Genomic DNA, 20,187 nt, shown 5'->3' with positions numbered 1-20,187 from the left:
TCAGACTCTGGTACACGTGATTTGAAAAATGTTTTCAAAAGCATCTTGACAGTCTGGGACAGAGGGAAATGTGCTCACCACATCAATCATTTCGGGGTGGACCTTAATCCCATCGCTAGATGTCTTTGTGCCTACTATGTCACTCTCCTTTAGGTGAGATTAGACCAAACGGTTATGGAATTAAAACCCCTTACTCCTGTCCTACTGAGGAAGAGAGATCAGAAATAGTTCAAGAACACGCTCAAGGCACCAGCGCACACAGGACATATAGCTGTTGCCCAGTTCTCTGCCCCATAACTGAGTTGCTGATCCAGCACTAGGAGTGACTGTACACACTTATGGAGCCTCTGCCATATACCAGGATGTACTTTATGTACATAAGCAACTCTTTAGCCAACCTTATGAAGTGCTATCATTATTCTCTTATCTAGCTCAGCAGAATTAATGTGCCCAAGCCCCAGCTCCTATGATAGCACATGAGTTCAAATCCCCTCTGTAATATGCTCCTTCATTTCATTCTTTGGGATTTCACATATGTGTTAGATCCCAAGCCAAGAGCATGATTTCCAAACTGTGATGGGATAATTAAATTTAAGGTGGCACTCACTGGTACTAAAGTTCTTACTTTTCAAATGTATGTGCATTGGATAACTAGTTCGCAGTAAAAGTAAACCCACTACTACAGAGACACTGCTTAGGACAAACATATAATACATGCATGGTGTTTAGACGGGGGGAATATGGCTAAAACCACGAGGACGAACCATGTCTGTCTCTGTGAACTGAGACCATCTACCTACTTAACGCCCCGTGTCCTCGTGACCATTACGAGGTTGTCGTTAAGAAGTAAATGTTTCTGAAAGAGCTTGAGGAACACAACGTCTGGACCAGAGGAAGCAATATCTAAGTGGGAAACACCGTAATTGATAACGAGAAGAGAAGTGCAGGGTGTAAGCATTTCAAGCTCAAAGCCAGGCAGGGCCCTGCCACCCACCACGCGAGGGGCGGGGATAACGCGGGGCCAAGCCCCCTCGCCACGGATCGCGCATGCGTGTGAAGGCAGCCGACCTTCCCGCCTCCCTCGAGCGCGTAAGGCCGGCCATCCGCCCGGGTGCGTACCTTTTCCGGCCCAAACAGGTCATCGCTGTATTCGTTGAGCAGGCTGTAGGCTTCCTCCACGCACTTGCGCTCGTTCATGTTGCAGGTGATGAGAATGCCCTGCATGGCCGGCTCCAGCTGCCGGGGCCCGCCGCCTGCGCCGCGCCGAGCTCGCTTGGCCTGCACGTACTGAGCCTTGCCCTTGCGCTTCCCGCCGCCAGGCTGAGGAGGCTGCTGGACGGGACTCGCCATGGTGCGTGGCAGCGACGGCCAGCCAGAAACCTGTTTCCCTACGGCGCGCTGCGGCCCCACTCCTGCGGGCGCGGGCTGGTTACGTCACGGGCGCGGGACGGCCTACCCCAGCCCCGCCTCCAAGCTTCCGTCCCTGCGGCGCCGGGTCCTAACGCCGGCCGACATCAGGCGGTGAACGAGTGGCTGGAGGCCCGCCCCTCACGAAGATTTATGGGCATTTCTTTGCCCTCGCCACTGAAAGGAGGGGTTTCCTTGGAGATGTGGTCTGCGGGAGGAGCCGGCCTGCAAACTTAGATGCAGGTCGCCAACTGGACGTAGCCTGTGCTTGCAAAAGACCATTTCACTTATTCATGTTCATTGATTCACTCGGTTAATATTCGTTAAGCACTCATGCGCTGGGGATTGTCCCAAGTACTGAGATGGCGACTGTTAGCAAAGCCAGACACACTGCAAACTCATGTTGCCCTTACCGGCCAATGTTGCTCCAAACCATCCCTCTTAGTTTTTGGTTCCTACGGGAATGTGCATAATCAGTGGACTTTCCTGTAGTACTCCTGTTGCAAGACTCCAGAGGTAACAAGTAGAACAGGACACAAGGACAAGGAACTCAACGAAGACAGAAATCTGATGATCAGAACGAGAAATATAAACTACAAGGAAACTTAGCCAGACTTCTTAACATTAAGTTGTCTCTATGGGAACGTTTTTATTTGTAAAATATATTTCTATTACTATCAAAAATATTGTCTGTATCCACTTCTTCACATTTGTTTCAGAGCGATGTCACAACAAGGGACAGTGACATTTCGGTGAATTATTGTTCCAAGGGCACTTGGTTTATACAGGCTGTCACATTCCTCCCTTTTGGTCCTAACCTCAGATCTGTCAAGAGAATGGGTGGCTGAGGCTGGGTGGGAACAAGGTCATCGGCAGACAGGCGATCAAGGAATGAAACGCCAGGCTATTGAATGGATCATTCACATGGAGACCGAAGTCATGAAAAATGAAGGCAGAAATTATCACAGAGAAAGACCATAAAGTAACATAACAGAAGAAAGACTGTAGAATCGGCCATATTCTGTTCCAGGTAAGGTCTGGTATAGAACTAACAACATCACAGTGTCGCTAACTGAAGTTAATTAATTTTACGAATAAAGCATTACATAAGCCCCTGGGCAGAATAAGGAAGGCAATACGATGCTGCATTTCAACACAGTCTGACACTGGGCTTAGCATCAGACCCCAGAGCATTAAGGACACAGCCCCCTGCAAGACTGCAGATGCTAGCTGTGAGTTTGAGGGTTGCCGGGCCACCCACATCCCTGACCCATAGACTACAAAACCAGGGGGTCCCCCAAAACCCTGGTGTATGTTAATTCACTAGTACAACTCACAGAACTCAGAAAAGTGCTATGCTTAGGATTTCAGTTTTATTACAGAAGAGATGATTCAGGACCAGCCAGATGACAAGAAACACAGGCGAAGTTTCTGAGAGGGTCCCAAACGCCAATCGTCCATGTGATCTCCCCGTGGAAGGTCACCCTACCGGCTCGTGCATGCGTTCAATGACCAGACAGCTGCATGGGCTATAATGGGGGGTTCACTGTGCAGGCATGATAAATAAGTAGCTAATGAGTAAACGATCTCCTGTCCACTTCCCTCCCCACGGTTGGGCTAGATTCAAAGCTCCAAGCCCTTGGCTGACCTTTGTGGTGACCAGACCCCTCATCCTGAGCAGTCTTGCTCTCATGAACTAAGGGGCGACTCGAGGGGCTCATGAATAACAAAGGCCCTCCTGCGACTCAGGGAATTCCAAGAATATAGAGTCCAGAAGGACTTAGGAACCACGAACGAAGGCAAAATTTAGTATACGACAGGCACAAACTGGAAGAAATGAACTTGATTGACCAAGAGCTTCTCCAAAGTAATATTTAATGCCAGACGACAGTAGCACAAGGTCCACAGTGTTCTGAGGGAAAGAAAATTTTCCGCAAGAACCTTGCACCCAGCCGAGCTGTTTTCATATAAAGTCAATTATCAACTAAGCGGAGGAACAAAACTAAGGCAGGGAACGCAGCCCTTGCGAGGAAAAATAAATCTACTAGCTGTTAAACTCAACAGAGGAAAACATTAACGGACACGTTCTTGAGCATCAGATCCACTTACGCAGGGGTCTGAGTTTCTCTGCCTCAGCACTGGGTGCATTTGGGGTTGGAAAATTAACTCTTCGTTGTAGGGGCTCTTGATCCATTGGAAGGTGTTCAGCGGCAGCCCTTAACTTCTTTCCTTTCCACTTCAAAGCCCCTCCGTCTTCCCCCGCCCTTGTCTCTTTCTCCGGGCCAGCCGCTCCAGCAACTCCACGTTGGAACTGAGTAACCGAGTCCTTCCTGTGACTCAATTACTTTCCCAGCACTCCCTTCCCAAAAGCTTGGAGCGGGTGTAAAGCCATTTACTATGCGAGGGAGAGCACAGCGAACTGTGTAAGTTTTCAGGGTGAAAGTTTAGCCTAGAACTCCTGCTCCTCCCTCAGGTCCCCACCAATCACGAGAAGGCAGTCCGGGCCAGCCCTGCTTTCCCAGGGTTACACTGATGGCCGCTCCTCCTCGTTTGGGTTTCCAAGCGCAGGAAAGCAGATGGAGAGCTGGAGCTTCAAGTCTGCTCGTCCAGGAAACAGGTCTGCCATCAGCTGCAGTGGTGCCAGAATCTGTCATTTTAGTGAGTACCTTACTTGTCTCCTCTTGGAAGGTTTGCTGGGCTGCTACATGCACTTGATCAAAAATAACAAGCAAACAAAACCAACAAATCAAAATACTCTCACCGTGACTCAGCCATAAAAAAATAAACAATAACAACAAAAAAACCCTTGAAGCTAAGCAGGGTCGGGCCAGGATGGGAGACCAACTAGGAAGACCAGGTGCTACAGGCGTAAAAAATTTCAAAAATAAAAAATAAGGGATTGGAAGCTGACAAGGTCCTTGTAATGTGTGAGGTCAACCAAGGGCTGCCTCACTTAAAAAATATATAAAGAGATAAAAAGTATAAATAAATAAAAAATAAAAAACCCAAAATCTTACATTTGCAATGACATGAATGGACTATAGGGTATGATGCCGAGTGAAATGATGTCGATGTTGTAATAACTATGTGTGGTACCAGGTAGGTACTAAACTAATCAGGGGGATTACTTTGTAACTTAGATAAATGTCGAACCACTATGCTATGCACCTGAAACTAATATGAAATAATCTTTAATGTCAATTCTAATTGGAAAATGAAATTAAAAAAAAAATACCCTCGTTGAAGTCTTGGGCAGCCAAGGTATTCCTACCAGAATTTCTTAGTTGATGTGTGATATTATTTAGTAAGTTACCAGGAGTACATACATACAAAAACCTGTAAACACAGCAGCTGAGTTTTTCATTTTAAGCCTTTTGGGGCTATTTAATTGTTTAAAACCCATGTACATGTGTTAACTTGATAACACATTTTGGAAAAGAGTTTAATTGAGTCCCGGTAGCAACTGAGTTTTTCACTGTACTATCTACTTAGTTCCCTACCCACTCGTGGCAGATAGGGATCCAACTTCTGCATCATCCAGAAAGTATGCAAACTACTAGGAAACTTCAGGAAATATATACATGCAAACCTAAAGATCGCCTAAGGGGCAGCCGCTTTTCTCCAGCTGGTCAAGAGAGGCCCCATAAACCCTGTATAGAAGTTTAAGGCAGGGTCTCGTTAGGGTTGGGGGGAAATCACAGGGGCTTCTCGCTTTGAGACGATACATGCCAAACTACTGTTATTACTTAGATTACTTGGTGGGTACGTACTTAAGGGGAGAGAGGGAGGCTAACCCCTCTTGGCACTGCTGTTTATATGGATGTAGAGCTTGCATTTCAGATGAGAGCTTAGACACTTTCAAAAGCCCATCTGACCAGCAGTGCTACTGAGTGCCTTAGGAGACGATTCTCTGTGGTTCGGTATAAAAATCTGGACTGAGACTGGGGAAATTATCTCAGCTTTTTAACCAGTAAAGAATATTGGAAAATCTGGAACATGGACATAGGGCAACGCTAAGTTCACTGAAAAGACAGAAATGTAACTTTGTTGGGGAGGAGGAAACCTTACCGTTTTGATGAAGAGGATGGTGATTTTTTCTTTCTGGAGAAACAGAATGCTTAGGCTCATTTAAAGCTCCGAATGAATGGTCAATTTTCTTTTCGATGTATTTTGAATGTGGTGGAGGAAATAGTTTCAAAAAATTTCATCTAGATTGCAAAATTATGGAAACACCTCAAATGATGACCAACTTGGGAATGATTTAAGAAATTATGGTGCAGCTGTTCATTGGGATGCCAAACAGCCGTTAAGAAAAAAAAAAAAAAAAATGAGGAAGATACCTGTGTACTGATAAGGAAAGACCGTCAAAAATCCATTGTAAAAAAAAAAAAATTTTAATGAACAAAAGAGTGTGCACTCTAGGCTACCTGTTGTATGAAAGTGGTTGAGAAATAAGAATCCATAGTCATACTGGCTTGAAGACACATAAAGAAACTCTGGAGGGGTGACATCAGAAGCATGGTGGAGCGAGAGATGTCCCCGGATCTCTCCCCTTGAAATAACAATAAGCCGAACATCTAAAACTCAACAAATAACACGCGACCTGCACACAAGCACATGTGAGCGAGCGATCTGTGCATGAGAGCTTCCGCGGGTCAGAGCCGCAGGAGGCTGGGGAGGGGACTGGGAGGGACGAAGATGCTGCCTCTGCAGCCGGAGCTCCCTGCAGGAGGAGGGGGAGAGCAGAAATCGTGGCCTGTTCCCCAAAGGGCCCTGCCTGACAGAGCTGTGAGCTCCACCCAGGGGAGCCCAGGGATCAGGACAGAAAGTGGAGTGGGAACTAACTGCACAGGGGCAAGAGCTGGGTTTTAGCAGCTGCACTTGCAAAGTGGGAGGCTGAGACACCAAGACTAGGAGCAACTCCCACTCACCTACCCAGAGTGCGCCCTCCCTTAACCTCGTATCCTCACGATCTAGCACCACAGAGCCCTAGAGGGATTTGAGAAATGCTACCGCAACAATAATCCACCTAAGGGCTGGGACAAAGGGTAGCTATCCTCACCTGAAAAAGGCATCATCAGTCTCAAAGCAGAGATCCAAGAGGCTTGGACGCCACCTACTGGAAATCAAAAGACAAACACCTTGTCAACAGGCTAAAGAGAGACCTCTATAGAATCTTGTTTCTAGGGGGAAAAAAAGCAGAATACATTCCCATTAATGCCCAGGCAGAGGAATCATCTATCAAACACCATGAACAACTAGGGTGACAAGGCGGCTCAGAAAGAAAGAGGAAAATCTCCAGAAAATATGTGATTTAAATCGCAGAGAATTCAGAATTGTAATTCTGAAAGAACTCAATGAAATGCAAAATAACTCAAACCCACAATTCCAAGATCTGAGGGAAAAAAAACATACCAGCAGAATGAGTATTTTAGCAAGGAGATTGAAACCCTAAAAAAGAACCGAATAGAACTTCTGGAGATGAAGAACACACTAAAGGAGATAAAAAGTGAAATAGCAAGCTTAGGAAATAGAGTCGACTAAACGGAGGAACGAATCGGTGATATCGAAGATAGAAATCTGGAAATCATTCAGAGAGAAGAAGAGAGAAACTGAAGAAAGAAAACTAATGAAAGAGAAATGCAAGAGCTAGCCGATACCATCAGGAGAGGAAAATAAGAATAATGGGTATTTCAGTAGGAGAAGAAAAGGTGAAGGAGTCAGAGAGCATATTCAGACAAATAGTTGATGAGAATTTCCCAAATCGAAGGGATGATCTGGAGCTTCAAATCTAAGAAGCTAATAGAACATCCAATTATCTCAACTCAAAAAATCCTCCTCCAAGATGCGTTGTATTAAAATTATCAAACATCAACAACAAAGACAGAATTCTCAGGGCAGCCAGAGAAAAGAAGATGGTAACCTCTAAGTAAAAACCATTAGATTATCATCAGACTCCTCAGCACAAACCTTACAAGCCAGAAAGGAGTAGAATCAAATATTCAAACTATTAAATGAAAGGAACTACCAGCCAAGGATAATGTATCCAGCTAAGCTCTCCTTTAGATATGAAGGAGAAATAAAGACCTTTCCAGACATACAAAAATTCAGGGAATTCTTCAATACGAGGCTTACATTACAGGAAATACTGAAATGGGTCAGTCCACCTGAAAGAAAATGACCAAACAAACAAAAAAAATACATAACTATAAGTAAGGCTACTAGCAGGCAGACAGAAGCAGAGTAGTGCAATCCTTATTGAGAACAGGGTATTATAAGCTTTAACAATAAGAAGAATGCTTATTGCAGGATGGAAATAAATGTCCAGCATACATAGGGACAATCTGAGACAATAGTTACAGAAAAGGGGAGGAATCAAAGGTCTAAATTTGCAAAGGGGAATGGAGATAAGGCACATGCAGAAGAAAACGGACTACTATATTTACATATATGTCCTTTACATATTATTAATGGTAGCCGTACGGCAAAGATCTAAAACTGAAATACATAACATAAAATGAGAAGGACCAGAGGGAAAATCCACAAAACCCAACCAAATTAAAATAACAGGCAGAAACACAAGGGCGAGAAAACAATGGAAACACTGAGCTACCAGAAAACATAAGATAACATGGCTATAGGAAAACCTAATATTTCAAATGTAAATGGACTGAACTCACCAATAAAAAGGCACAGAGTTGCAGATTGGATCAAAAATACCTAGGAATAAACCTAACAAAACATGCAAAGGATCTATATAATGAAAACTATAGGACCCTATTTAAAGAAATTGAAGAAGACACAAAGAAATGGAAAGATATTCCATGTTCTGGGATTGGAAGAATCCACATAGTTAAAATGACCTTATTACCTAAAACATTATACAGATTTAACGCAATCCCCAACAAAATCCCATCGGCACTTTTTAAAGAAATAGAACAAAAAATTCTCAGATTTTTGTGGTCGCCTAAAAGACCCCAAATCGCCAAAACCATCCTGAGATAAAAGAACAAGTCTGGAGGTACCACTCTGCCCGACTTCAAAGAGACAATAATCAGAATGGTATGGTATTCGCAGAAAAACAGACACACAGACCAGTGGAACAGAATCGAGAGTCCAGAAGTAAACCCATGTCTATATGGACAAATAATTTTCGACAGAAGAGACAAAAACATCCAGTGGAGAAAGGAAAGCCTCTTCAATAAATGGTGCTGGGAAAACTGGAAGGTCATCTGCAAAAGAATGAAGCTAGATTGTTGTCTATCGCCACACACTAAAATTAACTCAAAATGGATTAAGGATCTGAACATAAGACCTGAAACAATAAATGGCATAGACGAAAATATAGGTACCAGACTCATGGACCTTGGTCTTAAAGAGGATTTTATGAATTTGACCTCAAAGGCAAGGGAGGTAAAAGCAAAAATGAGTGAGACTACCTAAAACTAAAAAGCTTCTGTGCAGCAAAAGAAACCGTCAAGAAAGCAGAGAGACAACCATCTGAATGGGAAAATATATTTGCAGGGTTGAGAAGCACTGCTCTATTGAAATCCTATTGAGCTGTAGTAATGAGGACATTCAAATGGCAATCTAGTGACAGCAGTTCTAGTTCTCACTCTGGTATGACCCGCAGAAGCAAGGTGCACCCCCCTCTCTGGGGCTCTTTTATCTTTGCAGATGGAAATTGAGGAGACTCAGACCAGATGGCCTCAGAGAGCTCAAGGTCACTGACTCGTCAGGTCCTCACAAGATAGGTGGGACGGTCAGGAGAAGCACCCGGGTCCCCCGATGCGCCGGGTACGGCAACGTGATGCCCAGATGCCAGGTCTCTTTAGGGTAAAACATGGCCGACATCCATGATTAATTATCATTTGGCAGTTTGTCAATACAGGAATGCTTCCACACAGCCACGCTGCCTTACGCACCGCACGGCTTAGAACTGCAGTGAAAAATGATGGTTTAATGAGTTTCACGGTAGTGATTCGCTGCAGGAAATTTGGAAGATGATGGGAAATATAAAGATGCGAACCCTCTAATCCTCACAACTGTGTTTTAAACAGTTTCATTTATGAGTCCTCGGCCAAGTAAATGATTTCGAGATCAAATGATTTCCCACAGAAGGAGAAGAGAGAGAGCTGGGCGGTCCGGAGGGCCGCCCCCACAGAAGTCCTGCAGGTTAAAGGCCTGTTATTCCATCTCTGGTAAACGCAGCTCCATGCCCGGGCTTGAAGGGGGCGTGGGCTGCTAAGGGGAGCGTGAGAACCTGGAAACCACGTGACCTCTGCCAGTGTTTTCAGGCCCAGTCGGTCCTGGGGCACTCTCGGTTTCTTCATCTATGGATTACGCACTGTGAACAAACTCTCCTCGACGCTTCTGCGCTACGTTTGAAATGTGCGGTTGACAGGGACCAGGTATGAAGGCTTAGCCCTTCGCTGACACTGTGAGGACTGGGTGACTCAGACCGTCTTTAGGGATACATGTGGGAGGCAGCAGCACGCAGTGCTCAGGAGAATTGCCTGGAACGAGACGGCTCTGGGTTCAAGTCCAACTAATGCCTGTTACAGACTGAATGTTTTTGTCCCCCCAACCCGCCCCCCCCGCTCTGCCCCCAAATGTGATGGTATTTGGAGGTGGATCTTTGGGAATTATTAGGTTCAGATGAGGTCATGAGGGAGAGGCACCCATGATGGGATTAGAGCGCTTCTAAGAAGAGGAAGAGACACCAGAGCTCCCCCGTCCTCCACCATATGAAGGCGCAGAAAGAAGGTGACCATCTGCAAGCCAGCAACAGGGCCCCCCGCCGGGGAGCAAATGGGCCAGCACCCTGATCTGGGGCTTTCTAGCCACCAGAACCGTGAGAAACAGACGCCTGCTCCTTAAGCCACGCAGTCCGCGGTATTTGTCACGGCTTCCAGGGCTGGGATGGCCTCTTACATCCTCTCTCTCGGTAAACAGAGATGATCACACCACCTACCACGCAAGGTTACTGAAGATTTACTGACAAATTGCGTGTAAGTAAAACTAGGCACAGTGTTTGGAACTTAGCGCTCAGAAAATGGTACTGTGATGATGAATATTAACAATCATAAAACCGAGCTGTTTTGGGAGGGCCTGGCTACCTTCAGGACAGAAACACACGTGTGTCTTTTTGCTTGTCTTTTACATGGATGGCCTCCACAGGAAATCCTGAGTACTACAGCATCCCGCAAAACTGACGCTCGCTCTTGCCACCATGGAGATATTGCTTCGTGTCAAGTGTTTGCAGCGCCTCGCAATTCCTCGTCCTGTGAGAGCGCTTCATAGAGATTACGGGACAGCGACCCCTCAGAATTTTGCTGACTATGACTCCATGAAGCGGGACTTCAAACTGGAGGTTCCGGAGTATTTCAACTTTGCTGGAGATGTCCTAGACAAATGGACTGACATGGAAAAGGTACAGAGCAAGGGCCAGTCAAACTACAGTTTCCAACTGGGAGTGATTTTTGCCCCTAAGGGACATTTGGCAAAGTCTGGGGACAATTTTGTTGCCACGACTTGGGGGACGGTTGTGCCGATGGGTGCCAAGCGAGGATGTCAACTAAATATCCTATAATGCACAGGACAGCTCCCCCCAGCAAAGGCTCAAGGTGTTAACAGCTCCATAGCTGAGAAAGCCTGCGTTATAAAGATGTGTGATTATAGGTTAATTTAAGAAAAAGGAGTAGAGAAGTGATTCCAGGAGTCGGAAATGGTAGGAAACGAGGCATAGATACAGCCCTGAGAAAAATGAGAAATGGCTTGTGCCCAAACGAATGACATAGCAACCAACTCTAGAAACAAGGACCCCCGAGGTACTTCCGTGTGTGCCCTAACGAATGACCTATGAACTTTCTTCAGAGAAAATATTCTATTAGTTGGTTTAAAATAGAATTTAGCTGCACGACCACCTTAAAACTCAAGACTGAACTGTCTTTCCTCAGGCTGGAAAGAGACCTTCCAACCCGGCCTTCTGGTGGGTAAACGGAGATGGAGAAGAAGTGAGATGGGGTTTTGAAGAACTGGGATTTCTGTCCAGGAAACTTGCCAACATCCTGACGGAATTCTGCGGCCTACGAAGGGGAGATCGCGTAGTCGTGATTCTGCCCCAGATCCCGGAGTGGTGGCTTGCAAATGTAGCCTGTCTGCGAACAGGTTAGTAATGTTTGCGATCCGATCATTTTTAAAATAGGCTGATGGGAGATCTTCCAAAACATCTAAGTAATTGTTAGATGTTCGTTTGGGCAAATTATTTGAGGAACTGTATGCAAGACAGTATTATTCTCAGGAACCTCAAAATGTATTGGAAACATGCTCTATCTTTTGGCCTAAACTAGGAGTTGGGTTTTTCAAAATGAAATAGTTTTATTAAGTGAATGCCAGTCAACAATCAAACACCCTCATACCTACAGCCCTTCTCCTCCTGTAGGACCATCGCGATCATGTGACTCTCAGTGTAGCCCCAAGCTCAAAGCACCCACCCCGGTTCCTGTTTCCTGCCTTTATTGCTCTCATGAGTAATTGCCATTCATCTGGGGCACTAAAGCCAGACATCTGTGACTCCTCCTTCCTAATGGCGCCCCATGCCTTGTAAACTGGACCTCCGACATGTCTCCAGAGTCTCTCTTCTCCAGGTCCATCACCATGGCCTTGCTTCACATCTTCACCATCCCAAGTCTTCCTAATTCTGTCTCGTGGGTGCCCTCACCCTGCCCCGATTCGGTCCATCCTCCGTAGCCAGCGTCCTTTCTAGCACACGCATTGATGCCATCATTTTGCTGCTTGACATTATTCGGCGACTCCCCGTTCTTCGGGCGTGTGGCAGAAGGCTCTAGCTACCTTCGCTTTAGCGCTCTCACTTTCTCAGCCTCACGCTCTGTGCTCCAGCCCTGTTAGATGTCCTCCCGTGAGGCTTGCCACCCTTCCCGTGCCCTGGCTTCTGTGCACGCTGCTTCCCGTGCCCGCAGAGCCTTCCTCGCACACCTAACCACCTGGACTGCCTGTCAGACTTCCCCGTCTCGGCTCAGATGTCACCTCCTCAGGCGACCCCACCCTGCTAGTCTTCGTGGAAGAATCCCAAAGGAGCTCATAGCTGTTGATTTCCTAATAATTTTCCCTCTCGATAAACCTTAGCTAAGTGAAATATCTACAAGGACTTCTGCTGCTCATATAGTTCCTAGAGTTATATACGTGAGTGATGAAATGGTAAAGAAAGGCAAAGTCACGGTCAACGCAACATTCTGGATAAGAGCTACCTGGGAATTCGGGGCAGGGCACACAAGGGGGCTTCAAACATATGGTTAAATTCTCTTTCTTAAGCTGGGTGGTAGACTAGACGATGCTCGCTTTCATGTTTTCAAAGGGAATTACGCATTTACACCACAGAAACTCTGTTGCACGTTTGGTATATTGTGCAATAAAAAAAGAAAAATGTATGATTGCATGATGCCTTTGGAGGGGTCTTAAAAGGTTTGGAAACGCATTCCCACGTGGGAGAGTAGTGGGGTGAGTTTTCGCGTGCTTTCCGAAAGGGAGAGGCAGAGTCCCAGAGAGGAAAGACACTAACCTGTGATTCTCATGGCGCGTCTCTGACCGGCAGCGTCAACGTCACGGGGAACTTGTCAGAAGCGTAGATTCTCCAGCCTCACCCAAGACCTACTGAATCCAAAACTGGGGTGGAGATGAGCAGAATCCAGCCATCGGTGTTTTAACAAGCCATCTGGGTGACTGCCTCAGCATCCCTGGGAACAGTAAAAGCCACTGGGGAGCAAACACCGTCCACCCCTCTCTGGAGGTCTGGGACTTAGGCGTGGTAGGGTCCGGGGTCTAACATACATAGATGTAGATACAGATACTGATGTATATAGATATATTCTTGAAAGTCCATTAATCCTTCGAAAAAAATAACGGCGAAAATGTGTTCAGCACTGTTTTAACCCCCTTACACATTTCAACTCATTTAATCCTCAATAATCCTATAAAGAAGGTGGAACCAGTTATTATAATCCCCATTCTACAGATGCAGAAGCTGAGGCTCAGGGGGGCAAAGCGGCTTGTGCAAAGCCCAGCTGTGAGGGTGTCTGGCTCCAGGACACACTCTGAACCATCGCATATCACCGGAGAGTGTAATTGACCTCAGACAGGAGTAGAAGCAAGAAAAGTTCTCAATCCTTCTCTTTGGAAAGAAAGCACAAAACTATCACTTACATTTTAAGAGGCGCTGGATGAAGTGGCCAATGTACAGCTCTGGGGGGGCCAGGCTGCGGGGTCCAGTTCCTGCACTGCTACTTTGTACTTCGGGGATTTGGGACAAGTTACTCAGAGCTTTTGTGTTTGGGGCTTTTGGGTGGGGATTAGATGGGGTAAAACATGCAAAACACTTAGAATAACACCGGACACTCAAGTATTCGATGGATGTCGGTAACAATATACTTTTCAGGCCAAATCCTCTTTATGGTCTTTAGAGGGAAGATAATTATCCAGCATTTCACACCCTTTCGTGTTAGGTCAAAGGGTTGCAGCTGTGAGACCCCCTGAAAGACAGAAGCTGAATAATGAAAGGAAGACAAATGGATACCCTGCCTGGGAGGCCGACTAACTCAGAGAAAGGCAGAATGTACGTGAGCTACCTGCACAGTCCTCACGTGAAGGAAATTCTTCCTTCTAAACGTTGCTTCTTTTCTGCTCCTTTAGGGACAGTTTTGATTCCAGGGACCACTCAGCTGACCCAGAAAGACATCCTTTACAGACTGCAATCTTCAAAGGCCAAGTGCATCATCACCAATGAAGCTGTGGCCCCCGCAGTGGATGCTGTTGCCCCTGAATGTGAAAACCTGCACTCCAAGCTGGTCGTGTCTCAGAACTCCAGAGAGGGGTGGGGGCACCTCACGGGGCTGATGAGGTGAGTAGCCACGATCGCTGCCCAGCAGCCTCCCGAAAGAAGGGAGATGCTGGAGAGATCCTCGGCCCGGAGTGTGCCGTGATCAGGAGATGAAGATGAAAAGCCACAGGCCAAGGGGACGCATGGTGACAACGGCCGTACTGACAGGCAAAGGTCTGAGGCAGGAAGGAGCTCAAGGTGCTTTTGAGGGTTGGGGTTTGCGGGAAGCAGACTCTGAGACAGAGACTGTGTAGAAGTGTGTTAAGGAGTTTTCTTGGGATCAACCCTTTGAACGAAGGGCAAAGATGGAGGATTGGGCAGGGCAAGAAATGTATCTGCCGTGTCCTCCCAGAACAGCCCTCGGCCAACGCACTGGGAGCTCTGGAGCTTGGACAGCCCCTTGAAGCTGTGCCCAGCTAAAGGAGGAGGCACTGCCCACCCCGATCAGTAACCGGTGGGTGCTGTCCCCAGAAGGGAGCCTGACCTTGGGTAAGGCGGCTGTCTTCAGCCAAGGCCATCTTTAAAGAGGGCTCCCGCACCAGGATGTAGGAAGTGTAGCCCAGTGTCAAGCACAAAGCAGCCCCCGGGGAAACAGGACAGTCAGTCACTCCTTCCGTGTGGGCTGTATCACTCCCTTGCTGACAGCAACACCCCTCTCAGGTTATAAGGGTCAGAACACTTAATGGATGCAATTAAAAAACTGTCCCACTGATATGGATGTTCCAGAGACCCTCAGAACTCCAGGAATTAGTTCTAACTCAGCCTGCGGCTGGTAGCAAATTCCCCCTAGAACGAACATGTGTTACTCAAGGATTTGGGAGCCTGCTTTCGACTACAGACTCATTCCTACCTTCTCTAAAAATAGCCGACACTTCCTGGGTTCTTCTTACCAGAGGCCTGGTACCATTCTAATAAAAACAGTGTTATCCCTGCAAGAGTAGCTCTGTGGCACCGGCTGTGTGCCCTGACTGTCGTAAGCACTTCAGATATATTAACTCACATCTCACAACGAGGTAGGAAGCCGGGACGATGAGTGTGCAGGTGAATAAGGTCAAACGCTGGGGTAGGCAGAGCTGGGTTCTAAGCCACGCAGTCGGGCCCACTCCTGTCATGTTTACAGCCTCCAGTAGTGACAGACCAGTAGGATGACCCCACCTCAGGTTCCAAAAGCGATCGTATATGCGATAGAAGTGACATGACGCAGCTATAGGTTCTAACTATTTTTAAGCAAGATAATTATGGAATCATAGACTAAGCACTTAGTCTAGCTTTGTTAGACTCTTAAACTGCTGTTCTATATTTCTCGTGGCCCGGGTGTTTCTGATTCATTCATTCTCAGCCTAGGATTCCCAGATAAAATCTACGCTTCTTAGGCCCTGGATGCTCGGAGCTGCCCTCCTCCCAGCTGCCCCAACGTAGGGCTTACAGAGCGGCCCGGCCATCCCGCGGAGGCATTAAATGTGCCCCTTCCCTTCAACTGGGTCCTCCCTTCCCTGGGCAGATGCTCCGTCCTCCTCAGCCTTACTGTTCACTGTATTCCCAACTATGGAGACTCCCTCTTGGGAAACGGAAAAGCAATCCTGCAGTTCTTCATAAATCCCTGATTACAAGATCACAGAGCCCTCAGTCTCCTGGAGGTGTGATAACTCTTGAGTTTTTTTAAATGCTTTAACTCTTCATCATACAGGAAAAAGCTATGAAACCGGCCATTATAAATGGGCTACTGATGGCAGAGTTTAGTTTGATTCTGGAAAGCACCTAAAGAGATGGAGAGGGAGATGGCATTTACCTTGGACATCAGCCTAGATCACTGGGGCCTGACCCACGAGATGAGGGCGTCCGAGCAGATGGTTTCTCGGATCCTTTTCTGTGCTGACGGCCTCTGTCGTGCTGTGGCGAATGTACAGCATCACCATCCTTCTCTCTTCCTAGACATGCCAGTGACAACCACACCTGTGTGAGGACAAAGCACGATGAGATGATGAGCATTTTCTTTACCAGCGGAACGAGCGGGTTTCCTAAGATGACCGGACACACCCACAGCAGTTTTGGTTTAGGATTATCTGTCAATGGGAGGTACTGTCACGGAACTGCAGCTGGAAGCCTCAACGTCACAGAGGTGATGATTCATTTATTGGTCTTTTAGATCTGTTTTCCTATATAGATCAGGGCTATTCTTTGTTTTCCCAGGTTCTGGCTGGATCTGACACCTTCGGACGTGATGTGGAACACGTCGGACACGGGCTGGGCAAAGACTGCATGGAGCAGTGTTTTCTCTCCGTGGACCCAGGGAGCATGTGTATTTGCACATTATTTGCCGCGGTTTGAGCCGACATCCATCTTGCAGGTCAGGCACAGAGAGCACCAGAGGTCGACATTTAGAAATGCATTAGCAGTGTCACCGACAGGACTGGCGCACAAAGTCCCTTGCAGAAATCAGAATAGACAACATGATTTAAGAGATTTCATATCTGGAAAGTCAATAAGCCCAGAAAGATATACCGAGGCAGGGTGTGAGTACATTTACGTTAGCGTAAACAAGGTTCAGGTTCGTGCTGTGCCCCCCGCAGACACTTAGGCACTTGTTAAAGTTGTAGAAAGACCAAGCCTTTACGTCTTCCAAATTGCAGACTCTCGCCAAGTTCCCCATCACGGTCTTCTGTTCAGCGCCGACTGCATACCACATGCTTGTACAGAGTGACATGACCAGGTAAGCATGGCGGGTAGGTAGGCACTTAGTGCGGGGAGGGCACAGGAAGAGGAAGCTAGAAAATGAAAGATCTTTCTGCCTAAAAGATCCGTCTAGCTCCAAACTAGTAGGACTCAGTAATCTCTTCTCCATCTCCTCTTGCTTACATTCTGTGAACGATTCTTACTACGTCCAGGGCGGGCTCCTCCAAGCAAGGGGAGACTAAGGAGGAGTTCAGCCCTGAGCCCAGCGGTTTTGGGTAAAAAAGGTGTTTTATCTTTGGATGCTGACTGTTATTTGAGCTGAGAAAGTAGAGAAGCCACCCCTATTGGGAGCCTTATCCCAGCAAGTAGGAAAAAAAGGCAAATATCTTTTATTCTGTCACCGATACCATTTGAAAGGGGAGATTGGTACGTGTTAACTGATTTTAATGAATTCTGAATAGGAATTCCTATGACATGAAATTCATATATAAGAATATATAGCGAAATTCCTTCCTCCAGACCGTTGCCTGTCGCCCGGATGCCAGTGCACACACAAGCCAACAGACACACGCTGTCACCGTCCTTTATAAATATAAATGAAAATGACATATGCACGCAGTTCTGCACCTTCTTCTTTTTTTTTTTTTTTTTTGCCTCACAATACCTCCTGGAACTGTGCGGTGCAGTGTGGTAACCCCTAGCCAAAGGTAGCTATTTAAAATTTAAGTTTCGTTCAATTAAAAACTCAGTTCCAGACTATAGTGAATAATAGCGTACTCCACATTTAAAGCTGCTACAAGGGTAGAGCTTAAAAGTTCTCATCACGAACAAAAATAATTTTGTAACAGGTGTTAACTAGACTTATTGTGGTGATCATTTCACAGTACATAAAAAATATCAAGTCATTGTGTTCTACACCTGAAACTAACGTTATATGTCGATTATACTTCAGAAAAAAAAAAACAAACAAACCTCAGTTTCTCGGTTGTACTAGTCATGCTTCAAGGGCTCAGGAGCCACACAGGACTAGAGGATCCTATAGTGGACAGCACCGATTATAGACTTTTCCATTGTAACAGAAAGTCCTGTTGGACAGCGCTGACCAGGAATGTCCTTTCTTTTTTATAGCTCTATATTATTCCATCGTATAAATATTCCGTAGTCAGTTTAACCAGACAAATGGTAAACTTTTAATCACTGATGTAACATCCTGGTTAAATATGATTAACATATGTGGTATGGCAAGGCTTTTCCTTGAGACAAATCACGTTCCTCTACCTCCCCCACCCCACCCAACCCCCCCAAAAAAGGGAGAAAAGAAAAAGAAAAACTAGTGTTTTGGGAGTTATGATGTTAGAATGGTTTCTTTTGTATTGGAGGGGAGTTAGGAAGTTTTAGTTAAAGCATACTTTATACTGAAATTTCATTAAAATAATGCTAATTTCTACTTCTCTCCATTTTCCCTCCTAAATGTAACTCATTACCTGCCTTCTGAAAAGCTATAAGTTCAAAAGCTTACAGCACTGTGTGAGTGCTGGAGAACCAATCAACCTTGAAGTTACTGAACAGTGGAGAAGCAAGACAGGTCTGGATATTTACGAAGGATATGGACAGACTGAGACGGTACATAAACCTCCCTGGAAAAGACAGGGCTGGAGTCAGTTAAGTCGGATGAATGAAAACCAATGTTTTCGTTTTATATTATATCCTTATGACTGTCTAGGGGCTAGGGAGAGGGTGGAGTGGTTAGGAGAAGAGTTAAAAAAAAAACTTGAGACAAGCTAGTTGCAAAAAAAAAACCCCACAACTCTATAATAGACACAGTTGTTTAAATAGTCTAACAATACGTCCTGGAACTGTAGAATGAAAACAACCATTCATTGAGAAGAAGCACTCTATAACCGATCAGGGTGAGGGCATTAAAACTACTTTTTAAATGAAAAAATGCTCTTTACAGAAAGATTTTCCCTTATGTACTAGGGAACTTTCTTAGAGCTGCCTCAAAAATGGAAAATGCTGAGTTCCTTGTTACTTGAAATATTAAGAGTTTGCTGGAAAACTCCTTGACAAGCACGCTCGAAAAAGGGTTATCTAAAGAGATAGAAATAAGAATAAGAAATTCTAGAGAAAATAAATGAAATAATAGCGAAACTGGTTGTTGTGTAGGAAACAGGGGTAAGATGAAGCAAGTGAGGGAAAGGCTGAGAAATTTTTCGCAATGTGTCTTTTCACAATGCTTCACTTTACAAAACCATGAGAATGTAGTGACTGGTCAAAACTTACAATACCAAAAATAAAATAAAAAGTGACAAATTTATTAAACAGAAACAGCGCGAGTATTGTGCTGATAGGAGTGAAAATGTTTTTATAAATATGGATATTCTAGTAATTAAGCTAAAATATGTAAAATAAAGTTAAACATTATTTTATATATATATAAAATAAATTAAACATTATTTTACATATATAAACATTATTTTATATATATATAAAATAAGTTACATTATTTTATATATATAAACATTATATATATAAACATTATATATATAAACATTATACACATATATAAACATTTTATATATATATATATATATTTGTTTGTTTGGTGTCTACCTCTCTACTTCATGAGAGCAGAGAATTTGTTTTATTTTGAGCCTGGTTCATACTAAGTCCTCGATAAATATTTGATTAATGAATGCATGAGGAATAAATGGATAAGTTTTGTTACTTGTAATGTTACTTTATTCTTTCTTCTTATCTAGGTGCTAATCTGTGGAAATTTTAAAGGAATGAAAATTAAGCCTGGCTCAATGGGAAAGCCTTCCCCTGCTTTTGACACTAAGGTTTGCGTATACCCTTCCACAATAGTCCACAGGCCAATCTGTTTACCACCTACCCCCCTCCTACCTGCCCTTACGCTCCTAGTTTTGGTGATAATGTCATGTGACTTTCATGTCTTAGCTTCCATGGAAAGATAGAAATAGATTAGAACTATTTCTTTATTGGCCTCCAGTTTTTTTGGCCACCAGTTGCATGAGCCAACTAAGTATTTTATAAATATTAACCCGCTGAATTTCCAGAAGGAGCCTATGAGACACGTGGTGATAGTAGAACCATTTTACAGATGAGGCCCCGCAGGTTAAGGAAGTCACCCAAGGTCACACTGCTGGCATTCAGTGCCAGGCAATCTGGCTCACACACCTGTACTCTAC

The 20,187-nt window shown here is 45.2% G+C and overlaps 2 protein-coding genes across 7 annotated transcripts in view; one reads left to right on the top strand and one right to left on the bottom strand.

Annotated features, from left to right (window-relative positions):
* Positions 1-1,453, bottom strand: part of THUMPD1 (THUMP domain 1 NAT10 acetyltransferase adaptor) — a 5,030-nt gene extending 3,577 nt beyond the window's left edge. Inside the window, exon 1 of the mRNA XM_039840322.1 lies at positions 1,120-1,453. Coding sequence (XP_039696256.1) covers positions 1,120-1,350 — 231 coding nt within the window. The 5' untranslated portion in view covers positions 1,351-1,453. The remainder of the gene's footprint in view (positions 1-1,119) is intronic.
* Positions 1,454-3,888: 2,435 nt separating this feature from the next.
* ACSM3 (acyl-CoA synthetase medium chain family member 3) overlaps positions 3,889-20,187 on the top strand; it is a 23,463-nt gene continuing 7,164 nt past the window's right edge. For 3 of the 6 annotated variants that reach the window (XM_039840297.1, XM_039840298.1, XM_039840293.1), the window contains exons 1-9: positions 3,927-4,065; positions 10,588-10,840; positions 11,367-11,577; positions 14,116-14,323; positions 16,235-16,421; positions 16,467-16,649; positions 16,933-17,012; positions 18,475-18,598; positions 19,738-19,818. In XM_039840297.1, the coding sequence (XP_039696231.1) occupies positions 10,640-10,840; positions 11,367-11,577; positions 14,116-14,323; positions 16,235-16,421; positions 16,467-16,649; positions 16,933-17,012; positions 18,475-18,598; positions 19,738-19,818 (1,275 nt within the window). In that variant the 5' untranslated portion in view covers positions 3,927-4,065; positions 10,588-10,639. Of the gene's footprint in view, positions 4,066-10,572; positions 10,841-11,366; positions 11,578-14,115; positions 14,324-16,234; positions 16,422-16,466; positions 16,650-16,932; positions 17,013-18,474; positions 18,599-19,737; positions 19,819-20,187 lie in introns of all 6 variants that reach the window. The other 3 variants (XM_039840295.1, XM_039840294.1, XM_039840296.1) reach the window with 3 other exon arrangements.

Source organism: Pteropus medius, unplaced genomic scaffold (genome assembly GCF_902729225.1).
Source record: "Pteropus medius unplaced genomic scaffold, Ma_sr-lr_union100, whole genome shotgun sequence".
Lineage (NCBI taxonomy): Eukaryota > Metazoa > Chordata > Mammalia > Chiroptera > Pteropodidae > Pteropus > Pteropus medius.
The sequence above is the reverse complement of the archived record's forward strand: the minus strand, read 5'-3'. Positions and strand labels throughout refer to the sequence as shown.